The sequence below is a fragment of the Takifugu rubripes genome, chromosome 1 (assembly GCF_901000725.2).
Source record: "Takifugu rubripes chromosome 1, fTakRub1.2, whole genome shotgun sequence".
Classification (NCBI taxonomy): domain Eukaryota; kingdom Metazoa; phylum Chordata; class Actinopteri; order Tetraodontiformes; family Tetraodontidae; genus Takifugu; species Takifugu rubripes.
The window spans coordinates 18,225,613-18,245,242 of record NC_042285.1 but is presented as its reverse complement, the minus strand read 5'-3'; the positions used below and the strand labels follow the sequence as shown (position 1 = coordinate 18,245,242).

The following is a 19,630-nucleotide window of genomic DNA, read 5'->3' as shown; positions in this document are numbered from 1 at the left end:
GTCCCACAGAAAAGGCATTTCAGACAAATATAAATCACTCAAGTGAGCTCCTGTGGATTCTGATATCAAAATAGAGCGATTTATTCGAGACAATGAACGACTTGATTTAACATTTCGTCTTTGAAACGGGTTGGTGCACCCTGGAACAGGGTGTGGGAGGGATGGTAGCGGTCCATATTCCAAACTGGGCTCTTTGACTTGTCGAGAAAGGCCACCAATTCTCAGTCTGACACAGACAATAATGGCTCTCAAATAAAAGTCACAATACAACTGAATACCCATTAAATCGGTCCAGTGTTTAGGATTTTTCCTTAAAATGTATACATATTTTGGGGCTATTACAGAATGAATGGATACAAATATGAATGCATTCATTTTCTTCCAAAAGATACTTTAAAATTCTAGACACTGGACCTTAAAAATGAAATTGCCCTTCACTTTCAGCAAAATCTGAACATTTGCATATGCACCATCACAAAGAGTGTACTTCACATGGCTCTAGACACGGACTAAAAGAGAAAGGAGCAGAAAAAAAGCAAATCAAACAGGTGGCGAATTACTTGGAAGATATTACGTTTCCATAAGGTCCCACTGAGTAGAGGGAGGCAGACTGCACTTATCTGAAGACAAGTCCACAACGCAGGAATGTCAAATCCGACCAACTCTGATCAGCCGGCAGCATTTGGAAGGTTTAATAAACCCGTAGCCTTTACTTTTACAGCAACATCGCCGGGACTTTTTTTTTTTTTTGCTTGACCTCCACCTTCTGGCCAAAATGTGCAATTAACTTTTCAGTAGATTGTTCAGAGGAAAGTGCCAAAGAGAAGCTATGGTAATGCTAATTCAGATGTATTCCTGGGTTTCTGCACGACAGATAAAGCAAAGAACAAGCAGAGCACGGTGGTGGTGACCGTTCCCTCCGGCATCACTACCCATAGAGTGACCTAATGCAGGGACATACACACCTCGCTTCAAAGGATCAATAGTCAGGTCGCTTCCAACTCGCCCCAAATCAACTTGATGCATCAGACGTGAATATTCTTATCAAAGAGACAGACTGCATTATTAGAAGCTTAGAGGTTTTGTGGTGTGCAGGGGTGGCAGCTCTAGTCATTAACGAGCCTCTACAGATTGGATATAAACATATATACACAGTATATAAGGCTGTGTATACTCTAATTTACATAGCTTTACATTCTGAAATTTACATCCAAAAGGGGAGTAGATTCTCTTCGTAAACAACCCTTTTCACATCTTAGACCAACAGACTAATGTCCAGTGAATTGAGAAGGTAATATTAGGATAATCCAGCCTTTCCTATCATTGTTAAACACGACCTGTCAGCGAGCCCGTCGGCGGCACATTCAACCGTGACTTTCAAAAGTCCGTCTGTGGAAAAAGCTGAACAGCAAGAAACAAACGACGGCACCGAGAAGCAGCCCAGCACTGACAGACACTGCACGTGTGCCCTGTTCCTTTGTCACCACCCCAGTTAGCTCATTTGGGCATCAAGTAACATTTGCTCAGAGGAACTCTAGAAGCAGAGCATTTCGGTCATCATTTGTTGCCTTTTTACAGCCAAACGTGATTCATTGACATTTCTACTCTTTATATAAAACTCAGCTGTGTGTTCGGACACTTTTAACCAGATAACGGCTGGAGCGGTGGCCTGGAGGGATCACGCCACTTCCTTGTGAGAACCCTTTTTAAAGAGGCTGCAGCCCAGAAGCGGGATTGGGTCCAATGGTGGGGCTCTTAGTTAAAACACACATCAACAAACTGTAAGGTGCACTGAAGCCAGTTGGTGTTGGTTCCTCTGCGGTAAGATGGTTTTCCCCTGTGAGAGGCCTTTCACTCCACCTCTGGGCTCTTTTGGAGCCTTGGTAGTCCGTTTGCTGATGTCAGTGGAAAACATTTCACTCCACGTTTCAGGATGCGTCACCAAAGTGTCAAATCCGCTATTTTCGGAGATCGAGAACACACACCTGGAAGGTCAAAGAGAGACCAATAAACAACTGAAGAACTATAGTTAATCTTCTCAATCTATTGTAGTGTCTGACAAATAAAGGAGGCAGTTATCTTCAGGAGCTTACCGAACCATCTGAAGCACTGGCACCAACTTTATCTCCAACGCTGTTCCAACACACCTCAAAAATGCCTCCGGTTCCCCGGTAACTGTAGACCAGGGCTCCCGTCTGAAACAACAGTGTCAACAGCTCCTGAAGGCGTCCTGATAGGGCATCCCGCCGCTTCGTCTATCCTTGTGTGTCTCGTTTTCTTACCGTGGTGTTCCAAATGTGAACACACTTATCGAAGGAGCCGCTGGCCAGGTGCTTCCCATCGGGGCTGAAGGCCACGCTGTACACGGGTTCCTGGTGCTTGGTCAGTGTGTGAATACAAACACCTCGCTCGACATCCCACAGTCGCACCGTCGAGTCAAATGAGGCACTGCCAAAGGGTCATGAGTTGTACATTTGTTAACAAAATGTCAGGAGAAAAGTAAATCTGTGAATGTAAAATATAGAATAATCCTGGTGTTTTAACTGGGATTAAAGCGGGAACAGAATGGGCAGCTTTTACTCAATGTCCATTATTCATAGCATTATTCACCAAGTGACTTCAGGGCAGATACGATGGGTTCTCAGTAAGAGCTGTAAATTCCTGTGCTATTTGAACTCCACATTTACACAAGCATACACATCTAGGTCAGAGATTACAACTGTGGGGCCCCTGGATCTGCTTGACACGGACGTTTCTTCTGAATACCAGACTAATTCCCACGTTCCAGTTCCATACGTGTACACATATTTGCAGTTTGCTACGAGCACATTTCTGCACTTAAAATCAAACGTGGGGTGTAAGTGAATGTGAATGAAACACGAGGGTGTTCCCACCTGGCAAGCATTATGTTGGAGTTGGGGTTGCTTGTGCCGGGGCCCGTCGGGCTCCACTTGATAGTGTAGATCTCTTTATTGTGAGCCTGGAGGTCATGGACACAGGACTCCTGCTTCATGCTCCAAATCTGCACGTGAAGGCAACAGTAAAATGTGTTGAAGTCCAAATCGCCAGTCGTGACTTCAGGGGCCGTGAGGACCGAGTGTTACCTTCAGCGTCATGTCATCGGAGCAGGAGGCGAGCAGCATGCCCGACGGATCCCACTTAATGGCATTAACTTCATTCTGCCGCACACAAACCTCATTAGTGCCCCTCTTAATCTAGCAGGGATCGTTTAAAGACAGATGAGGGACAGAAATAGCAGTTTACCGTGTGTCCCTGGAAGGTCTTGAGGGGTCGGTCGCTGCCGAGACGGCACACGTGGATGCACATGTCTGTACTGCAGGAGGCGAAGGTGGTGTTGTTCTGCCAGTCCACGTCCAGGGCTGGAGCTGTGGGAGGTCTCATTCGTTAACGACCCCCCCCACAAGCACAACCATACATGAAAACACAACCCGATCTCCCTTTACCTGAGTGAAAAGGAAACTGCTGCTTGGCTTCTCCTGTGTGTGCGTCCCAAATGATTGTCGTCTGGAAAATAAAAAAGAGGGTTACTTAGCAAACTCATCAAGGTGAAAGCAGAATATTTTAAATTACACCGACGACTTTACTTTGTCTACACCAGCACTAAGAATAGAGTTCCCCTTCTTGTTCCACTTAAGTGCAAATATGGGCCCTTTGTGCTGCCCCAAGGTGCTTGCCAGATTTCCTAATGGATAAAAGTCAGATCCATTTGTTTGACAAAACATCCTTCCGAACGAATCACAGAGATTACAGATTATTCCGGATAACAATGATCCAAGCTCAATGCAAAGCAACAACACCCAGGATTGATGGACATACCATCCTTTGTCCATATCCTGGCGAATCCATCATAAGATCCCGTTGCCAGGAGAGTCCCATCGCTCTGTTGGATGGAGAGAAAACAGACCTGCTACTCAACTGACAGCAGATGCAGGGGTCATTTACCTCATCCAGGAGAGAGGTCTGACTATCGGGAACCTACATTCCAGTCTAGTGAGGTGACGTCTTTGTTGCTGGGGACATCTTGTCCTCCTTCTCGGATGCAGTGGCGCAGCACCAGCTGGGTGGAGTTGGAGTTATTGTTCTCATTCAGGTTCCAGATCCGTGCAGTCGAGTCCCCGGAGCTGAACAGAATATCAATGAATCCAGATGGGGGGGAAGGGGGGGGGGGGTCAATAGATTATCCCAATATCAACATGTCAGCCTTAGATCTAACAAAGTCGTATATCTTCAGAAAAAAGAGCCAAAGCGTTGTTACGATGATGTATGACTCATCCGACATGAATGGAGATCTGTTTCAGCACCGGCAGGAACTCACCCAGAGGCCAGCAGATCGCTGACAGGGTTCCAGGCACATATGAAGACCTCAGATTCGTGGCCCCGGAGCACCGTGGCTTTGCTGGCTGGTATCTCCACATCGACATCCATCTCCATGGGCTCACTGTGGTTATCTGAGCAGAGGGAGGCAGACGCACGTGTTTACTGACACGTGTGTTTACTTACAGTATATCAGCACCAACAGCTCAGCAAACAAAAAGACACATATTGATCCATTTTGAATGTCTTCTCCATAATTGTGCTCTCAGCAGGAAGGGAAACCACACTAATAGCTTTGTAATGGAATGTCCCATTAATGTTCATTTGCAGCAACATGTAAAACCTTCCGCGTGCCCTCAAACTGTGAAATCTCACGCCACGCTCTTGTTGTTGCCGTCTGCACTGTGAAATTACAGAAGTGGATGCGCGGACACAAACCCCCCCCTTGTTGTCAGCATCGTCAACTCTACCCTCGTCCGGTTTGGGCCACAGATGAAGTTCAGCAGCTGCTAATGATATGGAATGCTGCGAGACCATGTGGCGGTTGTTTCTCAGGAAAACCAGGAGGTTGCTTTGACAGAGTGTAGCAGAAATAACCAACGCTCCCAAGAAACAGACAAATGCAACTGTCGGGCTGCTTTCTGATGCTAGCAATGATCTAAAACGGCAGAGGAGTCGCCGTCATTAATTCCCATTCTTGCAGTCTCCAGGTGCAGATAAAACTGCAGCCGTAACAACCAGAGATCTGAAGTTAACAGCTCACGCTGGCTGCAGGACATTATTATAACTGGCTCCCTTTAGAAGAGGAAACCAAAATATGTGCGCCGTTGGAGAGGAATGTAAAAACTACTTAAGTGCACTAGAATCCGGAACAATAACATTACACTGTAAAAAATGCTGTTGGCGCTTACTCATGTTGTGAGTGCCATTTTCTTCTCCATTAATAGTGGCTTCACCATTCTTTGGGGTGTTAGACTGGATTCCAGAGGATGAGGCAGCTGTGGTATTAGCCACCTGCTGCTGGGCTAACTTGTCACGGAAAGCTTGCTGTCGTGTCTGCACCACATCTGGCATGACCGCGTCGATGAGCGACAGAGACTCGATCGGCCGGCCGTCGAACACCGTACCATCCTGTCAAGAAAAAGGGCAGTCAGTAACTACTAAAGCCAGCAGATGTAACAGAGATGTAGCGTGCATGCTGTCACCTCATTGATGCTGATCTCTGCCTCCACATACTGAAGCCCTTTCTGCAGGATGGAGATGAGTGCAGCAGGGGGCACTAGTGTTCCATTGATGTTGGACTGGCTAATGTGGCTCTCTATGCCAAAGGTGAACGCTGAGTGTGAGAAACCTGAAACACAAAACACCATTATCTTCATTAGCAACAGAGTACAAATTAAAAGGTGCACAAACAGGACACAAATAATCATCAGAACATGCTATCACAACAACAGAAAGCCTCATTGTTGTAACGAGTGTGCCAATTAATGATATACAGTCAGCATCAATGGCAACCTCTAAGCCATACTAGAGGTTGATATAGCAACGAGGTAATTAGTACTGCAATGAGCATCAAGCATTATTAGAAATATCTGATCTGAGCCGATTTGTTTATCTGTTGGTAATATAACATGCCCCCACAGCTTATAGCAGAGCAGAAGTGACACAAACCTGATTCCTGAAGGTATCTGTAGACCAAGAAGTTGACTTCGTCACTGGTAATACTCATCTTAGCCCAAAGAAACAGAGGAGGTATGCTGGAAGGCTGTGACCACCTAAAAACATCAGTACTGGTCAATGTGACATTATTACTAATGAAATCATTATAAAGCATAATGAATCTCTAGAAAACACAAATTGGACGCTGCAAAATTCCAATGATGCAACTGAGTAATTATATAACATACAGCACAGTACTGGCACACAGCCTCTGTTACTAACCGCTCACACTCATTGCACAGATCCCTCTGCTGAATGTCAATGTATTCAGTTGTGAAGGCGCGTCTAGCACTGAATGCATAAATTATTGTATCTCGCATTCAAAGAGAGTATCTACATCCATCTGCCTCCACGAAGAACTGAATGATTCTTCCCGCTTGTGACCCAGCCAGCTCTCTGGAATGAAAGAGCCCTGACAAAGCAGTAAGCATATTAAAAGCCTTTCTCCTAATCATTAGGTAAAATTACAGAAAAGCGCAGATGGCAAAATGCTCATAGGAGCCAGTCTGACCTTCCAGTTGAGTTCCAATCAATCAGCAAATACAGTCATGTTCAACTGATATCACCCCAACATTGGAAATGAGGGAGAGGAAAAGAAATTAGATTTTAGTTTCTATTCCACAAGGATTTTGTGCTCGGGCAGAAGAAGCAGATCTCTGTTGAGCACCACCTCACACATGGGCCATATGGAGCAGCGTAAATGTCTTTATACATTACACATACGCCACACGGATACAGACAGGTGTCTGGAATGTAGCCTAGTCCCAATTATAGTCCACCTACTTGAACATAACGAAACATATACTGTTTAACCGCTCCAAATCTCCAATAGGGAGATTTCTCTCTGAAATGAAGGGGTGTTGTCAGGTATGAAGGCGGCACAGTTGTCTGTCTTTCACTCCAAACACTGTCCAGGCCCACTCAAATTCCCCTTTGGTAACATAGCAACAAGAGCAACAAGAGAGATGGAGAAAAATAGAGAATGGTGTTGTCCCAATTACCAATGGGCATACAGCCAGAGGGCCTGAACATGTTTCTCTACATGAATTATTTACTCCTCCACCTTTCTATGTTCTTTTATATAGAGTATGTGCTTGCATGACTGGGATAATGCCTTATGAAACCCATGCCGCCACAAAATAAGGTCCTTTTCCTCTTCACACAGCTGAAGCTAAAACAAGATATCTTGTGAAACGCGTTATATTTGAGTTGGAAATGCTTTCAGTACGGACACTGACACTGAAAACAATTGCCTCATGTCTTTTGGACCATGTCCTCAAATAATCCCCAATTAACTGTAAATGCTGACGGATATGTAGAATAATCCACCGTTCAAACCAACTTCTGGTAAACTGAAATGCATTTTCAAAGTGGAATTTCACACACCCACTCGGCTCACAGATAATACACAAGTGACTAATGTTTCCAGGATCTACATTGACCACCTTCGGTACACTGTTACATTAATAAAATAGACTATATTTCGGTATGTGTCGCTCGTGCGTTAGAATGCTAAAACAGCTCATGTTTCATATCCAGTATGTGAATCAGACATCATCATGGCAGAGAACTCTTTCAGCATTTTTTCAGTGTTGTGCAACTCTCAAAAAAGATGAGAAGGAAGTGAGATGCTACATCCTGCCAAAAAAAAAAGCTCCTCTAAGCCGCTATGGCCATGTTTTTCTTCATCTTATGTAATCGGCTAGGAAGGAATTGCCATCAAAGCCATGCCACTACAACTACATACCAAACAACTAGGGCCATAATTAAGAGGCAGCCTGGAGCAGCACATGTTCCAGCAACGCAAAACAGCCGAAATAATCCCTCTATCAGATGGGCTCATGATGTCGTGTTCCATTACACAACTCCCAGGACAGTCGGATCCTCTCTGACCAAACAATGAGCCCGAGAGCGGAGCCGGCAAAAGCTAGCCCGGCTCTCGGGTTTATCCACTGACGTGAGAAATGATGCTGGAGAAATGATCCCCGAGGAAAAAAAAAAACCAGCCACCACAAAAAAGGAAGAAGAAAAAGGCTGCTACTGCACCGGCTGTTTACACTGTAAAAATATACAACAGAAACTGGAGATATACAGTTTACTGGAGGCACAATATTGACACTTAGCATCTCAAAAGTCAACACTTCACTAATGGCTGGGGAGACAAACATTTGAATTGTCATTTCAACCTGTTATTAATGGAGAAAAGCAACAATCGGCAGTTGGGCTTGCGTGCTATTGAATTTTATCCTTGACGATTTGATAGGATTCGGTTGCAGTGACGCATCTCATCAGCGGTGTCGTTGTTCCTGACTGGTCCAACAGGACGAAGCAGCATGCTCGGGTATTTTCAGCATAAACCGTGGACTTAGAAAAAACGGCTTCATGAATTCACAGCCGCTTCATGCCATGACGCAGAACACTAATCAGTCCTCGTGACACAACCGGATCATTCATTCCAGAGTTTTTGACTTTATATCAATACTTTCATGGCTCAGAACAAAAAACAAGTGCAAATGAGCATAAGATTTTTCCCCCTCCCATCATGGAAGTGTTATTTTTGGAACAGAGGTTGTCAGTCGTCAGAGTTAGCTGGCAGGCTAATTGCTGGGTTGACTGCAGGGCTTCCTAAATGGACTAGTCTCAATCGAGATTAATGGAGGCCAGTTTTACCTCAGTGTTCTTCAGTGTGTATGAAGCCTTGGTTTTTAAAAGAAAAAAACATACTCACCTGCCAACTGTCCCTTTAGGGGAGCAGCAAAGATATAACGGCTGTGCAGAATGAGGTGTGTTTGACCTTGTGTCACCTTCAAATCTGCTGCCAGTTTATAAAAACAGCACGGCAAATAAATGGCCATCTCGTGGATTTATCGGCGAGACGTGAAGCCGTTAGGGGCGAATCGACGCGACCAGGTCGGTAAAATACAAATAATAATGGATTTTATACACAGAGAGACAGTCAAACAGATCTTATGCAACAGTCACAGCACAAATGTGTCCCAATGTGAACCAACGTGAACCCAATATGAGTCTGAAAGTGTTAATGTTTACAACAGGTCTCAGCTGAATGAGTCAATTAAACCTACATGAGATGAAGGAATAAAGGTGGGTCTTTATGCTTTTAAAACAGGTCTGCTGCCTCTGTTTCAGGTAAATGCATGGATTGTGTGCTAGCGGAGGACAAGGACACTCTCAGTCCTACACTGAACAGACAGGAATAACGGTGGTCAGATATAATCTTTGTCTTTTGGATTTGATCCTGAGTTAAATAACAGACTGAGCTCCACAGATCTTAGTCCAAGATTCAGAAGGACTAACGCTTTGCCTGCAATGATGAAAACCATCCAGTTCCCAAAGGACTGTTAAAATGGAAACGTTATTGAGTAAATTCAAAGAATTCTCTCGGTTAAACACATTTTTAAAAGGTCAGTAAATTAAAAAATATTCTATAAGTAAATGAGTAATCCTTTAGGTAACTGATATCAGGTTTGACCAACTGAATCTGTGAGGTAATACGTAATATATTTACTTGTGCTGCAGTCCAAAGTACGCCATAATTATAGGCTATTACCGAATCAGATAAAAGGTGCATTTAACTGATTAAGCACGGATTCACTTCGTCTAATGTGGAAGTTACAGGAATAGGTTCGTTTTTTTTGGGAGGTTCTTTAAAATAAGCCAGTCAATTTAGCTAATTGAACAGATACAGAATGTCGTTTTGGCAGGAAAGAATGAGCTCCATCAGCTCTCTGGCTGCACCTGACAGGAGCTAAACTCATCCAGGGTACTAACAAATACAGCGCTGCAGCTTTTCACTGCCATGTCAAACAGTCGGAACCGTTGATAAGCTGCAGATTTAATCTTTTACAACATAAACAGAAACATGGACAGAAATATAATGCATGTGAAAGCGGCACTGGGAGCTGATCGCACTTAATACAATCACAAAAATATAGGAGAAATGACACACCGCACAAGCAGCCCGAGTGTTGAAAGACGAGCACGCCCGAGACCTCATTTTCTCCTGCACGGTCACTTTCTGACAGATGTGCACAGCAGACCTGGAAACAGCAGCCATTTTCTCTTGAACTGCTCTGTTGAGTAAATCCCACCTCTGAAGCCTGGCTGGAGCTGAGACTGGCTCTCTGCTGCTCCTGTTGTTGTTGTTGTTGTTGTTGTTTGTGGGGCGGGGGGATAAATATAGACGGGGCCGTGGAATGCAGCAGCTGCATAATCAACACTGATCACCAGCGAGCAACAGCGACCGTTTCTAGTTTGTTACTCACAATGAGTCACTTAGCGACAGACCAGTGTAGGGCGGCAAAACACGGCAGAAGGAAGTGCGGAGTGTCCAAAGACAACACTTCCCCCTCACACACCGTGGATGACCGCATGCTCGCCAGGGCCGGCCTTCAACGTGTTGGACCACAAGCTTGGCGTTGGCTGGCTGAACTGGTCTGGAGCTTGACAAGTGGTGACGAAACGCCCCGACGGTCAACTGCTCCATAAACCTCTCTGACGGAGGTTGATTAGAAAGATGGCTGCGATTGGCTGCTCCACTTTAACAGAACAGGGCAGGAGAAGGGAAGTGGAAGGCTGCCAGAAAGTAAACAATTTCAACACACACACACACACACACACCAGCATTTGAGAGGCTGGCTCACAGCCATTCTCATTTCATCTTAATCTGATTCGCTATCTGGAGTAAAGACGAGGAAAAGCAACCAATCAGCAAGATTCAAACCTATGACACGAGTGAAGTCTTATAACTGGTCTTCCATGTGTTGTTAACTGCGGCGTGGTGTAACAACACAACCCAGTAACAGCAAAATGAAATTTAACAGACCCGCGGCAACATTGTCTCGCGTGTGCTACCTTCGAAAGCGTTTAACAACGGGAATAGCATGACGTGTTTGTCTACGATTACAACCTCACCTGTCAGCAACAGCGGCACGGTTGAAACTGGAGCCAGACAGCGCTGTGCTGTTACAACTGCAGCATCGGTGCCACGCTGAGGTGGACTGGATCCTCACTGGAAACCCTCCAAAGACGTACCAGTGTGAGCAGCTAATGAGGGTCAATGGGGTCACGCGTGCAACAACCACTGAATTACACAAAAAGCAGCTTTATGCTGTTACATTCTGTCATGTACTACAATAGAAAATTGTAAATGTTAGCTTCCCCCAACAGAATATTCAAACAACATCAAGGACATAGTGTCCCACATGGTTCAGAGGGGTTGATGAGAGTCCGAACCAAAGACCCATTCTCATGCCTAAAGTCATCAGCATTATATAAAACAGAAAATCCCCAGCAAGCTCGGGTTTTCATTTACTGTCAACAGCGAGTGAAAATGACAGATAACCACCCGCAAAGGGAGATTCTACTGTCCAAACTTCAGAACACAAAAGACAGGACTGAATAAAAGAGGATAAAAGGAGTAATTCAACTAGAATTATTCACTTATATTACCTGCAAGGCCTGTATCATTCTGCGCCGCACACGTCTGCCTCCAAGATGGAGGCAACACGTCAGCGCTTTGTAATAAACTTCCTCTTCACGGTTACGAAATAATATCACGCTATTCAACCACCACACGCTCTTTAATGTGCACAACAAACAGTCTAGTTTGAAAGCAGACATCTCCTGAAGTTAACAGGAAAAATGATGTAAAACAGCATTTCCCGGCATCTGAAAGTTCAAACGGGGATGCAGGAGAGAAACCTCATCCTAAAAAAAGACTCAAACTATAGAGCTGGTATAAAAATGCCTCTCTCCCCCTCTATCTGGTCTCCCACACAAACACAAGAATCTCAAGTCACCTTTCAGGAGGAGATGGGGACCATAAATAGCTTTAAATCTAAAGATCATTCAGACTGTTGTATAAAACAGGCCTCAAAACACAGATTATGACCCAAACTGGACAACCGTATATGTGTGTATGAACGACTTCATCGGAGTTAAACTAGACCACTGTGCATGAAAGATACAAGAAATCTGGCGTTAGCATACGGCGGTTTTGTCTGCCTCTTAAAACCACCATGACCAAGAGGGAGAGGGGGCATCTCGTCTCCACACTAGGCAAAGCATTACACACAAGATGGACAAAGCTTGGCGATTATCCATTTTCCTGTTCTTCAAAATACCACCGGACTCCATTGTGTGGTGTAACATTTCAACTGGAAAGGCGGCCATATTAACCCACCCAAAGGCTGCATATCGCCCCCTGGGGGCGAGGAGGACGGCTTCTTCCTGTCAGCCAGCAGTTTAACGCTATTGCGTGTAAACTGGGACAAGGAAAGAATTCCGACGAGACGCCAAAGTCCACTTTTGAGCATAGCTCAAATAAACTGTGAATGCAAATGTACCCACTGGTTTTCTACGTAATACTCTTATCAGGGCAGCAAACCCAGATCTGTTGACTTTTCTTCCAACAAACCTGGTGTCTCCCTGACTGGGCTGCACATTTCCCTGAATTGTGCCACAGTAGTACCACGGCAACACACACCACAGGCTGTGCAGAGATGAGAAACAGGCGAGTGTCTGGTAACCTAATTTCCCTCTCAGTCCACACCCTGACACGACATTTTCTAAACTGTAGTCTGAAACCACCAACCTAAATGACATCACTCAATTTACATGCTCCAGGCAGCGCTGTCAGAAATTTAAGCGCATTTTAAGCTGTTAGAAAGAAAAAAAGAAAAACCCAAATACTTTTTTATTTTCAAAACCATGTAATAAGTCAGTGGTGAGCATTGATTCGAAATGCTGAACGATTCTTTCTTTTCACAGGCGGAATTCAATCAAAGAACAGAAAAACTGCAATACACCTGCTGGTTACTGCAAATGTCATCGCTTTGATTTTCTGCTTTAATTTGCTCTCCTCTGATACCAGAAGAGATTCTCGCTTCACGTGTGTATGCATTCATGTACGCACACAAGGAAGGCGTCGCTTTGGGGCATGCGTGTGTGTATAGGGCTGTGTGGGGGTGGGGAGCCAGTAAATTTGTTGTGTGGGGGAGATAGTGGGACAGCGAAAGCTCCTATGATACAGAGCAGTTTATCTTGATCAGATGTGTTATTTCATTTCTGATACCAACGCTTCATCGACACCCGCTTTCACACTGCATGAATATGCACCCGCTAATTTAAACCCATGGAAAAGGAACACCTAGAGCCTGACTCGGTCTCATTTACCCTGGATTTCACTGTGCAAATAACACATTCAGACTTCTATTTGTTGTGTGTTTTATTAAAATACACCTGACTAAAACGTTCCGCAAGGAATCAGGCTGTAAAGTGACAACGATGCAAATGCATCCAGTTGTAAGGAAATAAACTGTTGCTTCTTTTTTTTTTTTTTTAAAGGGAGGAAAGTATACACGCGTGTGAACAAACATGTTTATATTGTAGTGTAAATGTACATTTCTACAGGTCTAATTTCTCCCCAAATCTGAAATGTTAACATTCAGCAGAGGGGGGGAAAAACACGGTTATTCTTTGTTCGGCGAGATGAAGATTGCACAAATAAGCCGTAAACAGAGACACACCAGTGTGGGCTATACAAGTGTTGCTATGGTGACAAGAGGATCTTGCTTCTCTGTCAACAGCTGCTCATGCCATCCTATATACCCCCCACTCTCCTTGCACTTCCCTTCCATCTGAGATCAGGGCCAAATAAACAAGGTAGACAAGCAGCTGAAATACTGTTCTTCATTTTGAAGCCATTGCACGGGTGTTTTTCGCTTTTCACCCAGCGTTTACACGGCATCACACACCACCAAAGATCCCTCGTCACCGTGCACCATCCTCCAAAGCAAATGGCACCTACAAAGACAATGAGACGCGTGCATGACTGCAGTAACACAGGCTTTGATGAGCATGTCCATGCCGAGTAAACGCAGTCACAGGAGCGAGCCCTGGTGACTATTATTCCAGAGAGTCACATTTCTGCCTGTGATCGCGGCATCGGTGGCAGCAGAGAGGTGACAGAACAGAGGGGTTGAGTCTCTTTATAGTAAAGCTAGCTCAGCTCTGATTACTGTCAGCTCTCTGAGCATAGGTGCTTTACTTGTTAGGATTCAGAATACACCTTAATATTCCATTCAGGTGGTGCTTTACCGTCCAGCTGCCACAGCTGTGAAAATGTAATTAAATGGGGCATTACGGCAATTTGCCACATACATTTATTTAAGAGCTCCTATTTAAAGATTACTTTTTATTATAAATGCTTAGCACACATTTATTGTAGAGCCTCTTAAATGAGAATAGAGTAGGTAAATGTTTGCCTTAATACTAGCATAAAAACAAATACTCGAACGTAAATGCACTTCATGTCTAAGTGCAGCAGTGCTGCAAATCTATTTCTGAGAAGAGAATGTTTGTACAGTGCAGGCAAATACAGGCATCCATGTCTGTGCCAACAGTGAAGATCTGTGGAGTTACCAAAGGCACTTCTCTGTAGCACACAGACACAAGAGAAAAGTATCTCAATTCAATTTCAATCTTAGAGCTTTACGGCTCAGTTTATTGCTTGTACGCATTCTGTGACGCGTACATTGACCCACAACCTGCAAATATAACATTAGGTTTGGCTGGCTTATTTATTCCAGCTTGTGGGTGGCAGATGCATAACCTAAACAGTTACATATAACTCAAGCAGTGATCAGTGCTCTCTTATCCACACACAGATTGAATATCAGAGGCTGGGCTTTTTATCTCACTGGTATTTGGCTGTAGCTTTATACATTATAAAAAGAATGATGTAAATGCAATGGGAGGAAACTTAAAGCAGCCAGGCGATTGCTCTATAACAAAAGAGGCCAGAAATGGAAGGTGTTCGGTCACATTCAGTTCACTCCGCTGAGCGCGAGGGAACAAAGAGTAAAGATGTCACCCAGCAGTGTCATTAACAACGCTGTCACATTTAGCATCAGCCTATCCGGCGCTAACGCACTACATACATTTCTTGCCACTCGGTGAATGGGTTTACATGCTTAAGAGTGAGATTAGCTGTTGGGAATGAGATCACCTAAAGGTAAGAAAGAAAAGAGAAAAGAAACTGCCTACGCCTGCCTACAAACACAGTATTAATTTAAAAATGAGGTCACAAAACTCATTCACAAAGGCTAGCTCATTGCGATTCGCCGTGCAGCGCTACGTTACGGTGGCTCTGCTATTCATCCGCAGTGTAAATGAACTATCGCAGGATCCCTGCTGTGATAATAACCCACTTTTCTGACTGTTAGCTATCCACCGGCTGTCCCACGGTGCCTTTGATTCCAGTCTTTCAACCAATCGGGGACATGTTCTAGACTTGTCTCAAGTCAATTGAGTTGCCCTGCTCACTTCCCCGTCACCCACCTGCGTCTGCTGAACTGGCCACTTTATTTTTTTTTACCCCAGCAGGACACTTACATTAGTGATAGATCACCAGTTTTCTTCTCACTATGATGTGCACACACATAGTTCTGGGATATTACCACTTTTTGCCATTGTCTGTATTGTCTTGACTTATTTTTTAGCCATTTCTTTTAACGTCTGACTCAACATGTAGGATGAACGCTCCTAAATGTATACACCATATACAGTAATAAAGCCACGCTGATACATCTACTCAGTGCTAGTTATGGATTTATTTATTAATTATGGATTTATCAGGCTCCTCACAAGATAGCAATGATGATAACGTGAGTGTGGCCGTGAAACTGCTCGTCGACCCTAAACAAAGTACGGAAGAGCCGTAGTAAGAAATGAATGGCGCACCGCTGCAACCACACAGGATTGAAAGAAAAGAAGAAGAAATCAAGAAAAAGAAGAAGAAAACAGCAAAACCCATGATTTTCCACAAGCCTCAACCTGGGTGATATTTTCCAAACGGTATTCTCCATCTCTGCTGTTGTGCACTCGGAAAATTGGGGTGATCTCTCAAAAGGCGCACCTAGGCAATGACAAACAGCTCCACCGGCGGTGCCGGAACCTTTCATAAACGACCGCAGCCCGAATGTAGCTCACTTGTATGGGTGTTATATCAGAGTACCCACGTTCTGTCAATTGGCTGGTAGCCCGTGCAAACTGTATCCTTTGGAGGCAGAGAAGGGCTCAGCACCCCCTGTGGCTTATCACGAATAAATACTGCAACAGAAATATTTGGACAGTCTGATACAGAGATTTACAGGCCTGCAGTGCTGACACGGGTTTTCTCAGGGACTTCCTTGCCCTACTTACGAGCCGAGGATATATTTCTGTTTTGGACACAGTTAATGTTGGATGTAATGTCGTGGCTTATGCGCTTCAGTTCATCCTGTTCCTGGCAAACACATGCATTTCGAATAACAAACAGTATTTAATCATTTTATACAAATGGTAGCTTTGCGCATCTCATCTTATAAAAAGGACAGGAGCGTAAGCAAGAGACAAACTACATCCCAATGAAATGATTTAATTACGTGCTTCCGGAACAAGATGAACAAGGATATTTGTCCAAATATCTAAGTGTTTTTCGCTGTTTAGAAAATACTGGGAAAAATATAAACCAATCACAAATGAGAGCAGCTCTTCGAGCTATCAGGGACGTGCACAAATGAGATACTGACAAACACGTTGGTTGATTCAGAAATAGAAGGTGTAAAGTGGGCTCACACGGGCATAAAGATGTCATAAAACACCCATTGTTCTTTTTCTTTTTTTAAATTGGTGCCACAAAAGTTGCTCTTGTAACCACTGCAATTAGAGCAAAGCAAGCCAGTAGCACCTTCCTGTTGGTGCTTTCTGGGCCTGTTGCCCCTCTGTCACACTTCCCCAGGCTGTATAAATATTATGGTAAAGCATAACAGAGGGGGCCAATATTGTTCCAACTGCAGCAGGAGTGTTGTTGTTACCTCTGATTCCACAACCACCCAAAAGGAGTCCTTGCCAACATGTTACATGAGTCTTGTGTCCTAGATTTTAAGGATGCAAATGACAATTATCAAGGATGAATTTTTGTCAGTGATTTAGAGGAGGTGTATGTGTGTGTGTGCGCGTGCTTTGGCACCATTCTGCTACTATTCTGACAAACCACTCAGACACAAAAGTCACTTAAAGAAGCTCTTTAAAAAGGAAGCAGTATCTTCTTGCAGGAGAGGGAATATTTTCCAGACTGATATCTGAGGCTTGAAAACAATCACTGACATTTTGAACACCCTGAGGTTATCCCAACATTGCTAAATCTGCACTGAAGGAGACACGCACACACCTCTGTGAGCTTTAGACCCACCACAATGAGACATTTGGGGATGCTGCTGAGCTTATTTTCCACCCGAAAATGCAGAATTGTTGTGGACACCAATAACCTCTTATTGCTGTTGATTTATTCTTTATTGAGTCATACCATGTGACCTCACTTCCTATGTACTCACACACACATGCTCCTTATCATTTACTGTAAATAAGAGCTACACCACCTTTGCTCATGGTTTATAGATGTTGTAGTAAAGTCATGAACAGTTCCTACGAGCAGTTTAAATACAAACTGGTGAAACTGTGTAGGGAATCAGTTCTTACGGTACCTCCCACAGGTGGCTAGTTTCTATGGTTCTTATGAAAACTACATGGTTTGTAAAGAGATTTCTGATCCCCAAGATGGTTTAGTTTTTGTTACTGCTGCAGCAAAGCAACTATTTCTTATCTTTGCGTTTAAACTGGTTTGCATGAAAGTTGACAGTGGGTTTTTTTTCATTTTATACTAAAAATGGACAAATGTCAAAATACACCGTATAATCACAATTATTTTAATCTAACAGTTCCTAAAAGAGACACATCAATCTGACATGAGGACATTTGACTCCCTCTGGGCAAAACAAGCAGATTTACTTCCACAATCACTAGAAGAGCATAAATGGGGGCATCAATAATTTGAGAGACTGATTGAGCAACAGTGGAGATATCAGTAAAATATTTTCTACCACACTTCTGCAACAGGAAATAAAAGTTGCGCAACTCTTAATCACATATATTGTGCAAATCTGTGAGCTCACAAGTCCCCGTTTGTAGTTGCTTGTTAAAATGTTTTGGGGGTTCTTTTATTTTTGAAGCGGCTCACTGTGTCACACTATTTTTGCAGCATTGGATTCTGCCAGGTTTGTACAGTGGAATAGACCTTTGACCTAATCTACAATTTTAATACAGAAACACCCATTTACAACAGCTATTTAAAACAACTAAAAAAAATAAATAAAGCAAATAGTATCTCTAGATATCAATAAGCCCCTGTTCTGGAGCACAAGCAAGCAATAAAGGTGTACTATGACTCAAATTGTGATCAGTATATTGTGATTTGTGCTAAATGGTGAAAACACACACAGCCCAATATACACCTTTAAAGTACAGTAACACTGACTGTACCTAGAAATCTGCAGGCAAGGTCTAGTACATATGACCCCCTCCCCCACCAAACTCATGCCCTCCCTGATGTATGCATGGCAATATTTCTATACTACACATTCCTCTTATTGTTCCATGCCTTAACTAAATCAACGGGAACATGCTACGCCGTGTGGATGTGCGAGTTCCCACTATGAGGCAGAGATCCCAACACTTCAGCGGAATAGGACAACTTTCAATCTGCAAAACTAAGTGTGCTTTTTCGGGCAAAAGTCAGCCCCGTGAGAGGGGAGCTGCCGTGCCTGCGCCTAAAACCACCGTGGGACGAAAGTAGGCTGCCTAACTATCACCGATCCGGAGTAAATTCGATCACAAAAGCAGGAATTCGAGCACACGTGTGGAGCCCAGGGGTGACTAAGCCCGGTGCCGGTAACCTCACAATCAACGCTACAATCACCAGTTCCTCAAACTCTCCCCGCACATAATCCACATTCGAGCCGAGCCAACGCGGCGCAGCTCGAAACGATGCCGTTTAACTTTTACTGGCGTACCTTTTATTGTGAGTGAACTCGTGGTGTCCGCCGCCACCTCTTCCTCTTCCACAAGGAGAACCTCCAACTTCAGTGAGCTAGCAGCGACTTTCCTCCCATTTTGCTTATCGTCATATTTCAAGTTCCGACCGCTGTCTCCTGTGACTCACAGGCGGCTAATTTTGGGGGCTAACGAGGGGGGGGGAAAAAAGGAGCCGTGTTCGCTCAGACTCTCGAAGCTGGCGGTAAAGTTATGGGGGGGGGGAGGCGAGTTTCCGTAGCCGAGGCTGCAGGGTACTCTGTGGAGTTTCACCGCTCAGTGAGGAGGACAGTTAACATAAAGAGACAGCAGCAGGCGCTGATCGGCAGCGGGAGAGAGACGTAGACAGAGAATGGGAGAGGGAGCCGGGGGGTGGGGGGTGAAGGCGAACTGACCTTAAACCTGAATAATACAAACACGGCCGTGCCTGCGTTTAGAACCTTCGACGGTCGGTGACTTAATGAGTACGGGGGGGGGCAACACTTTTATTATGCGCCGTGCTAATGTGTAAGAAGTGCTAGCTTAGCGTGTCCTGCCGCCATAAGTCAACTGAATGCCTTCCCACAAAGGCTACTGTACATTGTAGTGTGTGACTGAAATCCAGCAAATGTTGGGCTGCAGCGGCACCGAATACAGACTTTACGCG

The 19,630-nt window shown here is 44.3% G+C and overlaps 2 protein-coding genes across 12 annotated transcripts in view; both read right to left on the bottom strand.

Annotated features, from left to right (window-relative positions):
- LOC105418387 (ABC transporter F family member 4-like) overlaps positions 1-19,630 on the bottom strand; it is a 239,284-nt gene that overhangs the window by 123,033 nt on the left and 96,621 nt on the right. The window lies entirely within an intron of this gene.
- Positions 58-19,392, bottom strand: tbl1x (transducin beta like 1 X-linked). Of its 3 annotated transcripts, none has more exons than XM_003961817.3 (15): positions 18,966-19,392; positions 6,007-6,110; positions 5,541-5,686; positions 5,247-5,466; positions 4,337-4,469; positions 4,001-4,142; positions 3,838-3,901; positions 3,606-3,703; positions 3,465-3,525; positions 3,265-3,386; positions 3,105-3,179; positions 2,895-3,022; positions 2,283-2,448; positions 2,094-2,195; positions 58-1,985 (listed from the first exon to the last, which is right to left on the bottom strand). In XM_003961817.3, exons 2-15 carry the CDS (start codon positions 6,062-6,064, stop codon positions 1,959-1,961), a joined length of 1,542 nt encoding a protein of 513 aa, XP_003961866.2. In that variant the 5' UTR covers positions 6,065-6,110; positions 18,966-19,392; the 3' UTR covers positions 58-1,958. The 3 variants fall into 3 exon arrangements, with proteins under 3 accessions (XP_003961866.2, XP_011607436.2, XP_029703021.1); XM_011609134.2 differs by lacking the exon at positions 18,966-19,392 and adding an exon at positions 11,524-11,563; XM_029847161.1 differs by lacking the exon at positions 18,966-19,392 and adding an exon at positions 10,164-10,605.